The sequence below is a fragment of the Chlamydotis macqueenii genome, chromosome 6, assembly GCF_036417535.1.
Source record: "Chlamydotis macqueenii isolate bChlMac1 chromosome 6, bChlMac1.mat, whole genome shotgun sequence".
Taxonomy (NCBI): domain Eukaryota; kingdom Metazoa; phylum Chordata; class Aves; order Otidiformes; family Otididae; genus Chlamydotis; species Chlamydotis macqueenii.
In genome coordinates, this window is record NC_141561.1 from 40304872 (window position 1) to 40321477 (window position 16606).

The 16606-nt window shown below is 45.1% G+C and overlaps 1 protein-coding gene across 6 annotated transcripts in view; it reads right to left on the reverse strand.

Moving 5' to 3' along the window:
* Positions 1-16606, reverse strand: part of AGAP1 (ArfGAP with GTPase domain, ankyrin repeat and PH domain 1) — a 334155-nt gene that overhangs the window by 120328 nt on the left and 197221 nt on the right. For all 6 annotated transcript variants that reach the window (XM_086751069.1, XM_086751066.1, XM_086751065.1 and 3 more), the window contains one exon: positions 2133-2237. In XM_086751069.1, the coding sequence (XP_086607195.1) occupies positions 2133-2237 (105 nt within the window). The remainder of the gene's footprint in view (positions 1-2132; positions 2238-16606) is intronic.

Sequence of the window (16606 nt, forward strand, 5' to 3'; positions counted from 1 at the left end):
ACAACTGGCCAAACCAGACCAGAAACACGTGATCATTGTCCTCTTTGGGGGAAACCCATTGACTTGGCAATACCCTGGATGGTCCTGGAGAGTGGATTCAGCAAAGCTGTCTCAAGGAGCCCCCTGAACGAGCACGACCGACGCGAGGAGGTCGGAGCACACGGAAACACGGAGCCGTGTACACCTTTTTCTTGGGCGTAGGAGGGCACGGTGGGGGATAGAGGGAAACAATTACAGGCTAGTAATTACTTCTTCTTTAAATGGATTCTCTCTAATCTCCGATGGATTTACCTCTAATCTCAAAGTAATTACCTCTAATCTCAATGGATTCTCACTCTGGGGGAGACTAAGCAGCTCCAGGGAAGCCTACAGAGAAGAAGTACTCTATTGTCTGTGAGAGGCAATGAAAGACTAACACGCGCACAGCAACCGCCAGGAACAATAGAGCGCTTCCACAAAGCTAGGAAGGGACGTGGGTGCGGACAATGGCAGCTTGCCTCCTCCTTGCTTGATGACCCAGAGTTGGCCAATGCAATCTGAGGAACTCAGGTGAGAGCTCCACGGGAGCTGCCTCAAAGGCACGCAGTAGCCGTGCTTCCCTTCTGTGAGCAATACCAACATACAATTCAGGTATTTTGGGCCTACTTCATGGTAGAATTCTCCAAATTTAAATGCACTGAGAGTGGCCAAAGAGGACAGACATACTTGTACAGTTCCACAGAAAGGAACAGGGAAAGCCTTGCTCCAGAACACAAGGGCTGGGGGGCAAGATTTCTGATGGAAAGCACCAATGCCTTGAAGCTACTTGTCATCCAACTTATCAAATAATTTTTAAGAGACGTGGAAGTAACATCAGAAACTACAGCAAAGCATTATTACGTCAGGATCTGAGACTACGAAATCTTGTGTGGAGCCAGAGAAAGTGCCAATAATCAGCAGACGGGGAACAGCAAGCTGGTACACGTACAGCATCAGCGTGGCCACGTCCTAAGACACCACCCACCTAAAGCAGAAGTTTCCTGCCAGTTCCATGTGCAGGTCTACAAGCCCCAGAGCACATCTACAGAAAGGCATCTGATGGAAACCTTGATTTTTCACTCCTTAATGAAAAATTGCCCAGGAGCCCAAAATGACACCGACAGGTTTAGAAACAACTGGCCCAGAAGATGCTATAACTGGTCATCCTCCCATTGTCATATGTGGTATGATGACAAAACGTTAGATCAAACACGATTCTAAAGATCTTGGTGAGGGTCAAACCACGTTTTTCATATTTTACTGCTGACTGTACTACAAAGCATGTGAAAGAGCTGGAGTTTCAAGATCTGGAGTCTTCACATTGGCTCTGTCTTTCGGACTGCTCTGGTATAGAACAAGCTCTGACAAATCTCACCTTTCCTCCTGCTGGCACGGCCAGGGCAGATTTGATGAGGCTCTGAGCAACCTGATCTGGTTGGAGATGTCCCTGCTCCTTGCAGGGGGGTTGGACTGGGTGGGCCTGGAAAGGTCCCTTCCCACCCAAACCATTCTGTGATTCTACCATTCTATGACTTAGTCAGTTCACTGTGCTCCATCTCCAAAACCGTACCTAGGGATCGTGCTACACACACAGAGAGGGCCAGACAGGATCCTTGGGCAGAGACAAAAATGAACACCTTAACATGAAGAAGTTTCATAGCACATGTTTTAGTAGCTATGCCATTTTCCAAAGGCTGCTCAGAATTCTTTCCAAATAAACCATCATCACTGCACACTGACAAATACCAGAAACTTTCCTCACTCTTTACTACATCTAGGACACTTTTTCTTATAAAATGCTTGGTTTTTAATTCTGGGGTCAACAACAAGTCCATAAAAGCATCAGCACCAAAAATGGCTTAAACCATTTCAGCTGCCTCTTGGGATGCACGGGAACCCCACTTCCGGGGGATGCACAGGAACTTGACTGTACTCACACTTGCACCAGGGCATTTTATTTCAGATTATGCCTTTTTGAGAGGGAGAGGAATGAGGAGAGAGAACGAAGTTCCTCCATCAAAGAGGGCTCAACAAAACACGTCAGGACGAGTTTGCTAACGTTGCTTTATCAGGGCCCGACGTTGTGGAACGCTCAGAGAGCAGGGCGTACTTACATGTAGACTAGGATGGTAGGTCAGCACACCGTTGTCGCACAACGTCACGTATTTCTTCTTCCACTCTTTGTTCAACGACTTGCCGCTCCGCTTTAGCAGCATACCCTGTGAGAGGAAAAGAGAAAAAAAAAAAAAAAAGATGAAACACAATTTTGCCAGCGCACAACTATCTAAGACACAGAAAGAGATAAATGTAATTGCCAACATTTTTCAATATGATTTCTCCTGCAAGTTACCCATTTTCCTCTGCTTCTCCCACGATGCACGGTTTCGCTGTTGGCACTTCAGTGGTTGCAATTTAGGAGGAAAAGCTCTAGGTGTGGCTTTCGTAAAGCAAGTCGCGTAAACAGAAAAGACAATACCAGCGCTGGCTTCGTCCAACGGGTAGAGAAAACCCTTCGGCACCGAATTCCTTGCCTCAGGAAAGCACATTTTAACATGACACAGAGTGAGGTTACCCATACACACTCCTAGTCGACAAAGACACCACGTCAGTGCATCTCCTAGCCCTCTAAAATAAAATTATGAGCGTCAAGTTGAGTGGGGATCCTTCTGCGTGGCCTGTGCTCCCTTCAGAATGTTTCTGGGGATTCCTTGTTGGCCAGGCTCGTCCTCTCCACGAGGGAAGAGCACGTTTTATTCCCTTCTCAGGAAGGTGACACTGCAATGGAAATTCTCCTCGTTATCCGCTGCAGCAGAAGAGATACCAATTCCAGGCAAGAGCAGCAAAATGGAAACAGGGCAAATACCAAGTTTTTTCATTAAATTATCCAGAATTTATTGGAAGAGGTGTGACCAGAGAGAAAAGGAAGTGGGTAAGGTGAGTCACCTTTCCACAAATCAATCGTATTCAACCTGAACGTCGGTGATGATCGCTAACAATCAACAGCTGAGATAGAAAGTCACCATCGTGTTCCAACGGACAAGGACTTCTCCTGCACATTAACCCATTCTCAGCTTAAAAACAGAAAGTCACTTGGAAAAGGAGAAGATACCATGCCGTAGCACACCGAAGCCGGTAAATCAAGCCACATTTTAGCAATGGACCCTCCTAGGAAATTTTAATTTCCAAAACCAAGCCAGGAGGCAGCTCCTAATGAATCCATCCAGCATTTTGGTTACTGAAAGCCTTACTGAAATGTCCCGGTGGAGACACTACATAGCGTTCCACCACAGGGACTCACGAGTTCCGCAGACCGAGTTCCAATAAAAGCAGACACTTGTATTCATTTCATTAAATCATAACCAGGAATCTAAACCAACACAAACTTCAAGTTCTCTAATCCTCATAAAATGATATTTTCCTTCTCCTTTTCCATGGAACTTAAAATAAAATGGGAAAACAGAAGACAGAAGGATGCACTATCAAGCATGGTGCTTCCAACTCCTATAGAGATGTTCTTGTTAAAGCAGGTAAAAACCTTAAAACCAGTTACGCTACCCATTTTCCCATTAAACCTGCAGCGTTATAGAGCGATCTCTCTGCGGACTCGATCCCAAAGCCAGGAGGGGACGAGGGGCATTTCTGCACAAGTGGAAGTCCTCCAGAGCTAGGCAAATTCCAGACGTCAGAACTTAGAATCATTGAATGGTTAGGGTTGGAAGGGACCCTCAAGGGTCACCCAGTCCAACCCCCCTGCCAGGAGCAGGGACATCTCCAACCAGATCAGGTTGCTCAGAGCCCCGGCCAACCTGGCCTGGAACATTTCCAGGGATGGGGCATCCACCGCCTCTCTGGGCAACCTGGGACAGTGCTCCACCACCCTCATGGTAAAAAATTTCTTCCTAATATCCAATCTGAATCTACCTCCCGCTATTTTGAAACCATCACCTCTTGTCCTGTCACACCAGGCCCTGCTGAACAGCCTCTCCCCACCTTTCCTGCAGCCCCCTTTAGGCACTGGGAGGCCGCTCTCAGGTCTCCCCGGAGCCTCCTCTTCTCCAGGCTGCACAGCCCCAGCTCTCCCAGCCTGGCCTCACAGCAGAGCTGCTCCAGCCCTCTCATCATCTTCGTGGCCTCTTCTGGACCCTCTCCAACTGGTCCATGTCCTTCTGATGTTGGGGCTCCAGAGCTGGATGCAGTGCTGCAGGTGGGGTCTCACCAGGGCGGAGCAGAGGGGCAGAATCCCCTCCCTCGCCCTGCTGCCCACGCTGCTGGGGATGCAGCCCAGGATGTGGTTGGCCTTCTGGGCTGCAAGGGCGCATTGCCGGCTGAAGTCCCTCGCCACAACCCCCCTGAACTAAGAACTCTTCCTTTGCAACCACAGAGACGATCCCAGTGGAACAGCTGAGTTCACAACCGCCTGTTCCTGGACACGCACTTTGAATACAACTTCAGAGAACAGCCCTTCGCGATTCAAAGCAACCTGTGGATGGGATCGTAAAGAAAAGCTTGCGTCAGATGGCTGGATTACTCACAAACTCCGAACTTTCTGACCGTCTCGGGGTCAGATTTCTTCTTTTTTTTTTTTTTTTGTGCTGTTCCTTGCCACAACTCAAACTTTTACAAGAGAACGTGGTTTCTGAAACGCTTTCTTACAAAAGCTTCTGCGAGCGCGAGTCGCACATCCCAATTACCGTCTCCCAGTGCTTAGAGCCGTTGTTTTCTCCTATTAAAAAAATGAAAGCTTACTCCTGCCTTTGACGCGCCTGTTTGTCTATAGAAGGTGATCCGTCGCTTCACCTTTCCCATCTTTCATACCGCACCTGCCGCGCGTCGGCTCGCGTTTAGGGGGACCCACGTCTAGTTAGCGCTGCGCCGTGGGGATCAAAAATTACCGTTTCCCCGCGCCGGTTTGTTCTTCAGACCTTTTAATGGGGAAAAAAGCTGCAAGGATCACAACGGTGATTTTTCCCCATTGCCTTGTTTTTTTCTTTTTTTTTAAGTTTTGAAAAAAGTAAAATATAGATATTACATATCCTCTTAACAGTCTCTTTGATAGAAAGGAAATGTCATTACTTCCCAATTTTCAATTCATGGCAATTAGAAACTCAATAAATAGTAAAACCCCACTACTTTCATGATTTTTACTACACAGAGGGTTTGCTACTATCTACTTTGAATTATTCAATTTTATTTTTGGAGCTAAATGAAGAAAATTATTCAAAATGTGTTTTCACCTTGCTTGTTACATTGAATTCTGCATTTTCATGTAAAAAACCCCAAAACCTCAGCATTAAGTATGGACAACGCACCTACTTGTGCCTAACTAAAAAAAACCCCAAATTTCCCAATCCATTTCCTTTCAGAACTACCTGGGCAAAAAGAATAGATTTTTCTATTCTGTGAGAATTAAAAATATCTTCCAGTACCTGCAGAGGAAACTGCTCTGAATACAAGAAGCTGAAGTGTTACGAAGCAGAGAAGCCCACATAAACCATGTTTTTTTTTTCCCCCAAGGCCAGAGACCACCACTTTGTCAGCGGTAATTACAGAGAACGGTCTGGAGAGATGCTCTTAGTACGAGAGTTTAGATCAGTTATAAATGCACTTTAACGTTAACTAAACTTAAAAAAAAAAAATTAAATGGCCCAGATATGACAAGAAATGTTACTTAAAAAAAAAGAAAAAGCCCTTCACTTCAGTCACATTATGTCTACATTTAAGTCACATCAGATACCCTGCCGAGGAAAGGAGATACGCGGGTTCCCGCTGACCTTTGGTACCTCCGAGGCAATTTAGAGGTGGCTCGGGCTCGTCTCTAGTCGCAGCCAAGCCGTCCTCCACGCACACGGGAAAAATCACATTTAGTCTCCAAGCTGTGCACTAAGGGACCAAGTAAATAAACTTCAACTTCAAAACACTGATTTTTTTTTTTTTTTTTTTTTTTTGGGTCTAAATAATCTCTGCCTCAAATTACTATTGATTGGATAACATTATTTCTTCCAATTTGTATGAAATCTTGCATGGGGGTAGCTGACCCAAAGCCTCCAGATTCATCACTAAGAATTTAACACCTCCAATTTCCTCATAAACTGAGGAGAATTTCACACTTCAAACTCAATTTCTTACCGCCTTCCCTCCAAAATTGCAATTCTGCAGCTAACGGAGGAAGGCTTCTCCTACCAGACTGCGTTAGCTGATGCTTTTAATGAGGCACTGGAGAAAAAGACCTCAATCGGCGTGAGCAAACTTCACTTCTCGGGCTTTGCTGGAGGAACCGCGTCACCGTACAAAGCCAACGGAGGAACCGCGCGTACCGCCAGCTCTTTATTAGTAATGCGTGTGCTACGTGGAGTCCCAGGAGGTCATCGCGAGCCAAAAGCAATGTTAAGTGTACAAGCTTTAAATAACTTACAAAGTTAATGTAATGAATGTAAGTGGTATCTGAAATCCATCACTCAGCGGCTTGCCGTAGCCTCAAGCTGTGATAAAACACCACTCATAAATTTATATTAAAACTCTGTTCAATAGCAATTATTTACCAACAAAGATTTATTGATTGCGTTTGCTGGTAGAGACTGGGGCTCTAACGGAGTCAATCAGCTTATGCTGTTGAGCTTCAGGGCACCGGGAGAAGTCGCAGGCTGCCATCAGGCTCTGCGTGTCCCCGTCGTTACTAACGCAGCTAATGAAAAGCCTTCGGTGGAGGATGGATTGGACTTCAGGTGAAAAAAAACAAACCCAACACAACAAACCAGCAACACCGCCTTCGTTTTTCAGCTGGGCCCGGCAGATGGTAGCAGGACAGACTTAGACACTTCCCCCAAAAAGAAGCCATCAAAATGCACGTGCTGATCATCAAGAGGTGTCTACAGCCACTGCCTGGCCCGCAGAATTCACGTCCTGCGTGGAGTAATGTGCTTTGCACGCCCTGTTGTGCTCCATTTTAATTTTCCTGCTTCCCCATGTGTTTTGGGGAACAAAGACACAAAGGGTTTCACAAACACAGTAACACCAGTGACCACAGCTTAACTGGCTGCACTTTTGTTGCATTTGCTGAAGAGCACTTGACTTGGGGTTTTTTGGTTTGTTTTAATAGCATTTGGGACATTTGACTTTTCTTGGCATGTCATGTAAAACTGGTAGAGCCCTCAAGGCAGCAGAGGCACCAAGACAGGACCTTCTGGAAAAGGAAACACCATACTCAGGTTTCTGCTTTCTTTCAGAAGCGTACACCACTGCCAGGGCTGAGGCACTGGCATCACACAAGCTTTTTTTTCTTCCTCTCCCTAATTTTTAGCCAACCCCATACTGTTACCCTGATGCTGTTTTGACAGAATGAAATCTGTAATCTCGCACTTCATCATTAACAGCGTAAATTCTTCATTTTCCACTCAGGTCTTTAGTTCTTATAACTATGATTAGCAGCGCTATGAATTTTCTACAGCTCTATCATTTGCATCCCGTTCACAAAAGAAAAACTCAGGCTTGTTGGAAACATCCTCCCGCAAACAACTGCAATGCAACCGTTCACAGCGAGGATCACAAACTAGCTGTTACCTATCAATTCCGGTCAATAAAACATACGCTTCCTTTAATCTACTAACACGATGAACAAATACATCCTCCAGGTTTGCATGACCTCCAGGTGGATCCTCCAGCTTTGCATGACCAGCCAACGGTAGGTGGTCTGGTCAGCAGCGCGATGACCAGTCTAGCCTGTCCTAATAACAAAGCAGAGATTAATTCTCCACTGATATTTTTGGCTTCCAGAATATTTAACTGTAACAGGTTTCTAGTCTTAGAGGTCCACTCTTCCAGCATATGGTGGACACCAGCTCAAACTGCTTCACCTACAGACAATACCTGCATGCTAGAGGAAGCTTATGGCAGTCGCTGCTCTCCAACAACTAATTTGAGCAGACACCAGAGCACGCGACTACTTCTCCAGAAAGTAAACTGCTGAAGATGTCCAACGGATTTGGAAGCCTTCCATACAAACGTAACTTGTTCTCTTGATCTCCCAAAGTCTCTTTTTTTTCCAGGAATGCTGCTTGGTCTTTGGGTCCATTGGCTACGAAGCTCTTGAAGTTTTTACAGTTGGAAGCCAGTAGTAAAGATCTCCTGCAGTAACAGGGCACGACTGGGGACCAACTGAACCACAAAACAAAGGTGACCAGGAAGTGGAGTGCCTCTAAAGAGATCTGAAAAAAAGGAGACCTCAAATCTTCTCCAACTTCAGTATCTAACCACAACATGGCAAAGCTCCTTAAAAGACCCCGCACCTCCTTACTGCAGGAAAAATCCCCACACCTTCCTCAAAAACTGGCGCTACAGCAGTAGCAGAGTTTTGCTACAGATTTAAAGATGCTTCCTCATTGAAGAAACTATGCAAATCCATGTAATACACCAGCTGTACAAGGAAACAAAACCAGAACATTGAACCCGAGTCTCTTCTAATGTCCCCTAAACACCAGGCAGTAACTCAGCGCAGTGATCACACCACGAACGGTTACCTAACGCTGAGGTTGAACAGCCACTGTTTCCACCTGCAGACAAAGAAAAGAGAGGATCCAAGATCTGACACGGAGCAAAAGATAACAGCTTTGCTAAAACTTGAAGGACAATCAACCTGCAACCCTTATCTTCCAAGCACGCAAGCTACTAAGAAAAAGTTAGAAAGATTTACTACAAAAAAATCCCAATGCTGATTAAGCAAGTCTTAATGTAACACTGGCAAGGAAGATCGTCACCTCTAGTGAAGAACGGCTACTGAATTCCTGCAAGGAACCTCAGCGCTAAAGAGATGCTAAACGGGAAGAACAAACTCGGTGCTCGCTGTTAAGGCATTTTTATTTTTAATGATTGCTCCTACAACTCAGCCTCCAGATTTCAACCTCACCTGTCAACTGTGGGTAAGGCACAAGTTCCTCTGATATGCAGCAAAGAATTTTAAGGGAAGCTTCACAACTCCCCAGCTTGCGGCTGTAGTTTTTACAAAGGTAGGCTAAGTACTTCCAACATGGCACGGACAAGGATTCCTCAAGGATGCTGCTGAGCATGGGAACTTACCCTACTCATAAGCACGATGCGTCTGGGAAGAGACAACTGCACCGCCATTTGGGGACTAGAGAACAGGAGGCCATCATTGGGAACGTCACATCCACCTAACGAGCAACTTTCTTTAGAGGGAAGGAGGTCATCACGCGAGAGCAGTCACCCTGGTGTCCAAAGAAGAATTTGAACGGAAAGCAGAAGACCCAGCCCGGCTGCAGTATCCAGGTGGAGTAACAAACACGCCGCTCTGGCAGAGCATCCCAAGCCCAAAGCCGCGCCCATTGGCACACAGCCAGGACGATACTCCAGCCCCCCAAACAGGGGCGTCAAAAGACACCACGGTACGCATAGCTGAAGGACAGAGACGCTCAGCAAAGCAGGAGACCTCTTGAGTTCTCCTTCAACTGGTAGCTTTGTGAAAGGAGCACTCTTTTGTTAGCCCTGGTGTAGGATTATGTCTAAAATTAAGACGTCATAAAACCAATAGCACATTGCATACTCCGCAGTTTGCTATACGTCCTTTCTAAGAGCTTTAGTACTCAAGCGTGTTACAAAACACAATTATGTGTTTAAAGGAATGGCACACTGCTCGCTCTAAACCCAGTTTAGAAGGATGCACGGCACCTAGCAACTCACAATATTTTCCTGCCTTGCAGGAGTTTCTCCCTCTGTCACCTTCCGAGGTTGGTTCCACTTACCCTGGACTGTTAAAAAAAAAAAAATAATCACAGCCCTTAATAATCTCAAGCGGTTGGTTTATTAACCCCTTGGCATTGGCAGTTGCGGTTTCCCTGACACCGTCGTCAGCGCTTATGGGAAACGCGCCGCGATGCAAATCATCATCTTGGTGCGGGAGAAACCAGACGGCTGATGCCAAGCCAGCGGCGGAGGAGCCGGCAGCGATCGGCTGTGTTTGAACTCTTACCTCCGGCTGCAGCTCCAGCATCGCGCACTAACTACGCCGGGGCTAACGACGCCAGCGTCCGCGCCGACCAGCCTGGCGAAACGTCGCTACTCTAGACTGAAATTAAAAGCAAAAACAAGGTTGGGAAACCGATGTGGCGCAAGGAAACACGGTTAATTTGGAAAAGGCACTAGGAGCGGGAATATTTGCGGTGACAGAAATGCCAGCGGGGCCAGGCGTGAAAAAGAAGTAACAAAATATTTATTTCTCTGGAGAAACAAACTGAGCGTTGGGAGGGATAATATTAAAAAAAAGAGGAACCATCGCGCAGACGTTACTGCTTCCAAGTAGACGATACCGCTCTTGTTACAGTGGAGCTCGATGCCCTGAACCCTGAAATTCTCTTTATCCTATTCCATATAAAGTAGGGATTTGGGGGGAGGGGGGTTCATGGGAGAAAAGCCATGAAAAGCTTAAAACCCAATTTTAACTTTCTATCCTGATACCGTAGCGTTTCCATAGAAACATCAGGAAGACCACTTAAGAGCAGCTTTTTTTTTTTTTTTTTTTGCAGCCATGTTTGGCACGGTACCCCTCCCCCGGACAACCTATTATTTCACAAATGGATGCTTTTTGCCGCTTCTTCTGTAGGGGCTCCGACGAAGGGTGGGGGGAAAAGAAAAAGAACCCTGGATCTTTAACCAGTTCCCTTGTGGCCCCCTCCCTTTTTTGTTGGTAATATTTCTGTCATTCTGCCGGGGTAGACGGTACAAAGGGTTACACTTTAATTGAGCTGTCAGCATCTCCGACAATCCTATAAAACTCCGATTATGCACGGCGGGGTTAGTGACACACTTGTTATTGTGGATGCCCTATTTGCTAAAGCCGAGCCCCCCCCTCGCAGGTCACATCACCCAGGCGACCTTGCTGTCATTAGCCGCGTCTATTCCTACCTCACCGCTGTGAAAATCACACAAGCCAAGGCTTCAAAGCCCTTGCCAGGACTGAATTCGACCAAGGAGCTAATCACCCACAAATCCAGCTCAAATGGCAATAATTGGCTAAACTGCTCACCTCTCCAGAGCTCAGCAGTAATTTGGGATAATAAAGAAAAGAATTATTCAGCTAACTGCCCTGAAATGTATGCCTTGTGACCGACACACTTCACATTTTAATAATGATGGACACAAAATCCAATTTAATACAGCATCTACTGAGTGACAAAACCAAGAATACTGGCAGAAAAAAAAAAAAAAGCGTGTGTGTTTTTTTTTTTTTTTTCCAAACCGTGTTCCATATTATTGTGCGGAAAGGATTCAGGCTTCACGTTGTGAAATTTGGGGACCAAAAAGGTCTCCACGAACAATCCGCAGAAACTCTGCGCCATAATAGGATTTTAAAAATATTTTTTATTTGTTAATCAAAAGGAGTGTCCTGCATTAAAAAATAATTTCAGTGAACAGTTATAGCTCTGGTCCTTACACCTTTGTAGGGATAAGGTAAGAAACATCTTTTTTTTTTTTGTTGTACAGTAGAAGTGTACCCTCTTCGTTATTCTAATTAATGGTATTTCCTGATTCTCTCATTTTTCCCTACTTTTTCGCCTTGTCCTCCAGTCAAAGGATCATTGGCATCCATACGTACACACACACACGCTTGCTGGATAGGTAGCGACACTCCCTGGACCGCTTCACGATGTGACCAGCCTCCCAGGACACCCTGAACTGCTCCACCACTGCAAAGGTGCTCTGCCACTCTTCCTTCCACCCACCCCCTTCTCCTTCCTCAAATTCCTCCTAAGAGAAAGAAAATAATAATAATAATAATAAACATTTATATATATATACACGCAGACAGAAACACCAAGCGCATGCATGGGCTTCTCTTCCTGTCCTACGACTTGTCCTACTTGAGATGTCCAACTCAGAGGAACAGGAATGAAGATGGCAATCCTTCAGAGAAGCAGTTGATGTATGTTGGGCAACTGGTATCCTCTCATCATTATGGGAGAAAAGAATAAGGAACCTAACGAGAAAAACATACCTTCACCCCCTTTGGCCCACCTTACCTGCCAAGGGAAATTGCACGTATTGAATGAACATCTCCCAGACACAGAGCTGCTTCGGAGTGACTAAAACATCACAGAACGTCACAGAACGTCACAGAACGTCACAGAACGTCCAAAACTCGGCGAGTGAAATGTCTCTCCACACCGGGCACGCTCTCATGTTGGCCTACCACCAAGCGGGACATACATACAGATGGGTTTTGAAGGAAGACGCATCGACGGCCCTGCATGCCAGCCGCTAAAAAGATCCAAAATCAAGAGGCAGCAACTGTACTTAGCCCAGAGAGGAATCACAAGGGCTATGTCTGTCTCAAGAAATTAGCTTAGAAATGCTTTATACCTCATTTATTTAAGGCATTCACATACCTGCAGGCTTGTAAGTCAATTGAAGGTGAGTCAGAAAGGGCAGTCACACGAGCAGGTATGTTAATGGGCCAAAAGGGATTACCCAAGAAAATGGTTGAGTCCACCATGACATTACTGGGTTTAAGCCAGACCCTGTTTCCTAAAGCTCACAAAATCACATTTCATGTTCTTGAAAGAGCTGCACAACACGGGAAAACCCATTAGTCACAACCATATTCCTTGTACTACCCGATTGTTACAACAAGGATCACTTGAGAAAGGATATTTTAATATAGCTGTAACATAAATATACACTTTGTTTTCCTTAGAATAGACTCTCCGGCACAGGTTTTTTACGTTTTGTGAAGAGAGGAAAAACTGTAGACCCTACCCTACTCCACACCGAGATGGCGTTTGAGCTGGTTGCATGGAGGCCGCATGCTGTTCCAAGAGGACATGAGGAAGAGCAAAGCCACCATCTTGTGACACCTGAGATGTAATATACTCTCTGAAGACAACAGCTCGTTCTGGACACGATGAACTGCCAACTGTAGCCTACATTCAAGAGAATGCATTGAAGCACGTGCGCTCTCAATATCACCTTAAACAAGAGGAAAATATTTATATAAATGTAGAACACGCCCAGACACCAACAGGCAACTGTATAAAGAGGCAGCTATGACCACATCCTAGCTAGGCGCTTGACATCTGAGTAGACTTTGAGCTGTTAATAAAGAACGATGATTTATCTACTAGGGACAGCAGAGATGCGTCTTTTTAAACAATGCTTTTCAGAACATACACAATTGTTGTCTTCTCTTGCAAGCAAATGACTTCCAAATGCGATGATGAATCAACCTGAAACAAAAATTATTCTGTCTTCAGCTTTAAATACGTGTAGCTATTCACCCAAAGACCTTCCAGCACTGGTCAAGGGCCATGACTTGAGTCACACGGTTGGGTCCTACACCTTAGATGACTTCTGCTGATCAACAGATCTCTAGGAGAAGACAAGAAACAAGGGCCTATGGGTTTTCACCTTTCGTCAAAGACCAACTCAATGTCTAGCCGAGAAGAAAGGAACCTCCCCAGTTCCTAGGAGTTACCCACAGCACTATCTGAGCCAGTAAAGCCGAACAGCACCTCTCTTCAGCACAAACTTGTAACCAACCTTTCCGAGGCCTCCTCACTGCCTACTCTACACTGTGTATTTGATGACTCTTCCATAGCAAGGTATCTCCACAAGTGCAATTCTTGCCTGAGCCCCAGTGAAAACCCATCCATTTCCACGGAGTTAAGGGTACGACCTACAGACAGCTTTCCAACACAGGTTTATTCACTGTGTTCTTAAATTGTTACGGCAAAAAGGCAAAGCGACCGCTGTCACTAAACAGCGGAAATCCATTTTTACTGTGAGAGGTGCTATGGAAATTACAGGTAACAAAATATGAGAGACATGGCCAGCGTCAGCCATTTGAAAGAACTTTTCTGCGAAATTACAGATCAATGCTTTTGACAAGGTTGTTATCAGGATTCTTGAAGTAATAACCTGAGTAAACCCTGAATTTATTTAATTTCTGAGAAAAAAGGCTGGTTTTGCCTAGGCCTGCATACACTCCTCCTCTGCCCAGCTCACCCAGCCTAACATTCATCAGCGCGATTTCAAAATAAAGGATTCTGCACGTTGTGTCAGCACGTTAAGAATTGTAATATTGTTTTAATGTCAAAATCACTCCAGATACAATACTTCCTCTGTAGTATATTTCATGGCTCATTTGCTTCAACAGATATTAAGCTTCAGTCAACAATTAACCACTGACACCTTTTTAAAAATTATTTTTTAAACCGAGCAGATTTAGCAGAAAAGCTAAGGAGCAACTTGGATTTACTCGATGGATGCTAATTCAACGTCACCGGTTTATTTTCTTTCCATAAAGTATCCGTTCTTGAGAGCGGCAGTCACTTCATCTGCATTTTAACTGACTCGAAATTCAGATTTGAGCCACGCAGCACATGTTTTAGTCCAAAAATTGCTGTAAGCGCACCAGTTTAAAACACTATTTAAACCGTTAATTGTTTTTCACTTACCATTTAAGATCATTCTCAAATATAACCATTTAAGCGAACGTTTAAATGCTGTTTCGTACACAGCACTTGCTCTATTTACACTGGTAGGAAAATAGCGTGCCAGGAGATACTCACATTTGTCTGTTTTCTGTGAGGAACCCATCAGTGCTCCCTTACGCTTCAGCTGGGGGTTACCTGTAGTTCCACAGTGCTACTGCTTCAAAGCCTGGACACAAGAAGATCCATCTCACCTCTACTTTCCAAATCGAACAGAGGACGTTGTTGTTGTAACAGGAAAAGCAAGGTGATGATGGGACATCTCCTCCCACCTCTCTGCCCACTTGGAGCCGCGTTACAGTCCACTTGAGATGTAAACCCAAGGCTTATTTTGCATTTCACAAGGCGTCTATCAGAAGCCTTAAGAAGCAGGAAGCAGATGAGACATTTTTGGAGCACTGGCTCGTACCCAGATGACGCCAGAAAAGGCACTAGCTAGGGTGGTCGGGCCCACGGGCCCAGAGTACAACTAACACAAGATGCTGTGATAAAGCTGGCGGTGACTAAACTCTCTTGGGAACGTCCACCCCTAGAAACAGCTGGTATACAAGGAGGCAGCAAAGCATGATGCTCCAGAAACAGTATCCCGTTAGTAAAAGCACACAGTTACACCACGGTCTGCTTTAGGAGTTTCTGGCAGCACGTCTCTTGTAGACATTTCTGGTAGCGTCAGATTTTTCCACATGAAGTCCTGAAGTTGGGGTCAACTCTTTACATGTGATCCATAGTTCAGAATATAGAATTCACAGAACGGTTTGGGTTGGAAGGGACCGTTCAAGCCCATCCAGTCCAACCCCCCTGCAAGGAGCAGGGACATCTCCAACCAGATCAGGTTGCTCAGAGCCCCGGCCAACCTGGCCTGGAACGTTTCCAGGGATGGGGCACCCACCACCTCTCTGGGTAACCAGTGCTCCACCACTCTCGGCATAAAAAAATTTCTTCCTGATATCTTTGACCTACCTCAGGTAATTTAACACACCGGTCACTCAGCATTTTCACGTTTTACAACGCTCAGTAGCAAAAGCAGGTCTAGCAAAGGCTGTTAGCCAGCGCTGTACATTTCTACGGATGAAGACTTAGGAGGAGTCATTCCAGGACTTTCTAAAGCAAAATCCCAAAAGGTGCTTCCAGAAACAACGATACGCGCTCCTCCCAAAAACTGCGTAAAGACACACACAGCATATTTTCCCTGTGAGTAGTCTTTCACACACGTTGCTCACTCAATTTTAAGCCTTTACGCAACACCATGAATATTTTAGTCGAAGAGTCAACAGAAGAACAGCAGATAAGCAAGCTGCTCTCCTCCAGAGGCTCTTACTGTTTCACGAGAGAGTATCCGAGAACCAACTAGCTTGCAGGCGACACAGAAGAACACGATGCTCACGCAAGGTAATTTATAAAGATCATTTACGGATTTCTCTGTGCAGTCACTTGGCTGTAGACTAGGTATGTCATAACGTGTTGGAGACAATCTCTCCTCCAAAAAGATTATCTGTTATTTAGCTAAGTAATCAGTCAGGGACAAGGCAAAAATATGATTTTTAACCATATTTCCAACTTTCTATCGACAAAGAATGTGTTTGTAAAGACAAAAAAAAAATTATATAAATAAAAATGCAAGGTAGCCAGAGTGCGGCTAATGGGATTTGACGCCGGCTTTAATTTTAATGAAGAAAGTTGCCAGTAGCAACAAAACTGTCAGCAGCAGCCAAGCACCATTAATAAAGACCCAGACAACATTAGTGGCACGGCAACGGTACAAAAGGTTCCCCCCGGTTCATGCTGTGCTAAATTGGCTGCCCAATTTTTCTTAAGTGTCCATACTATTTAGAAGACAATTTATTAATTTTTGTCATCCATTGTCAGTTGACAGGCCATCATTTCGCATCCTGAATTTGAGATGAAAACTAATTGAAAAGACTGGCAGTATTTATGAGGGGTATTATTTGTCAATTATGGCTGCTGCTGATACGTGGTGTACCAACTTCAATACCTCGTGCTCGGGCGTGTCAGTCGGACTTTTTTGTGTCGCTTCCACGTTAGTTCTACAAAAGTGACAGAAAGCAACGATCAAATCAATTTAGAAAAGTCAT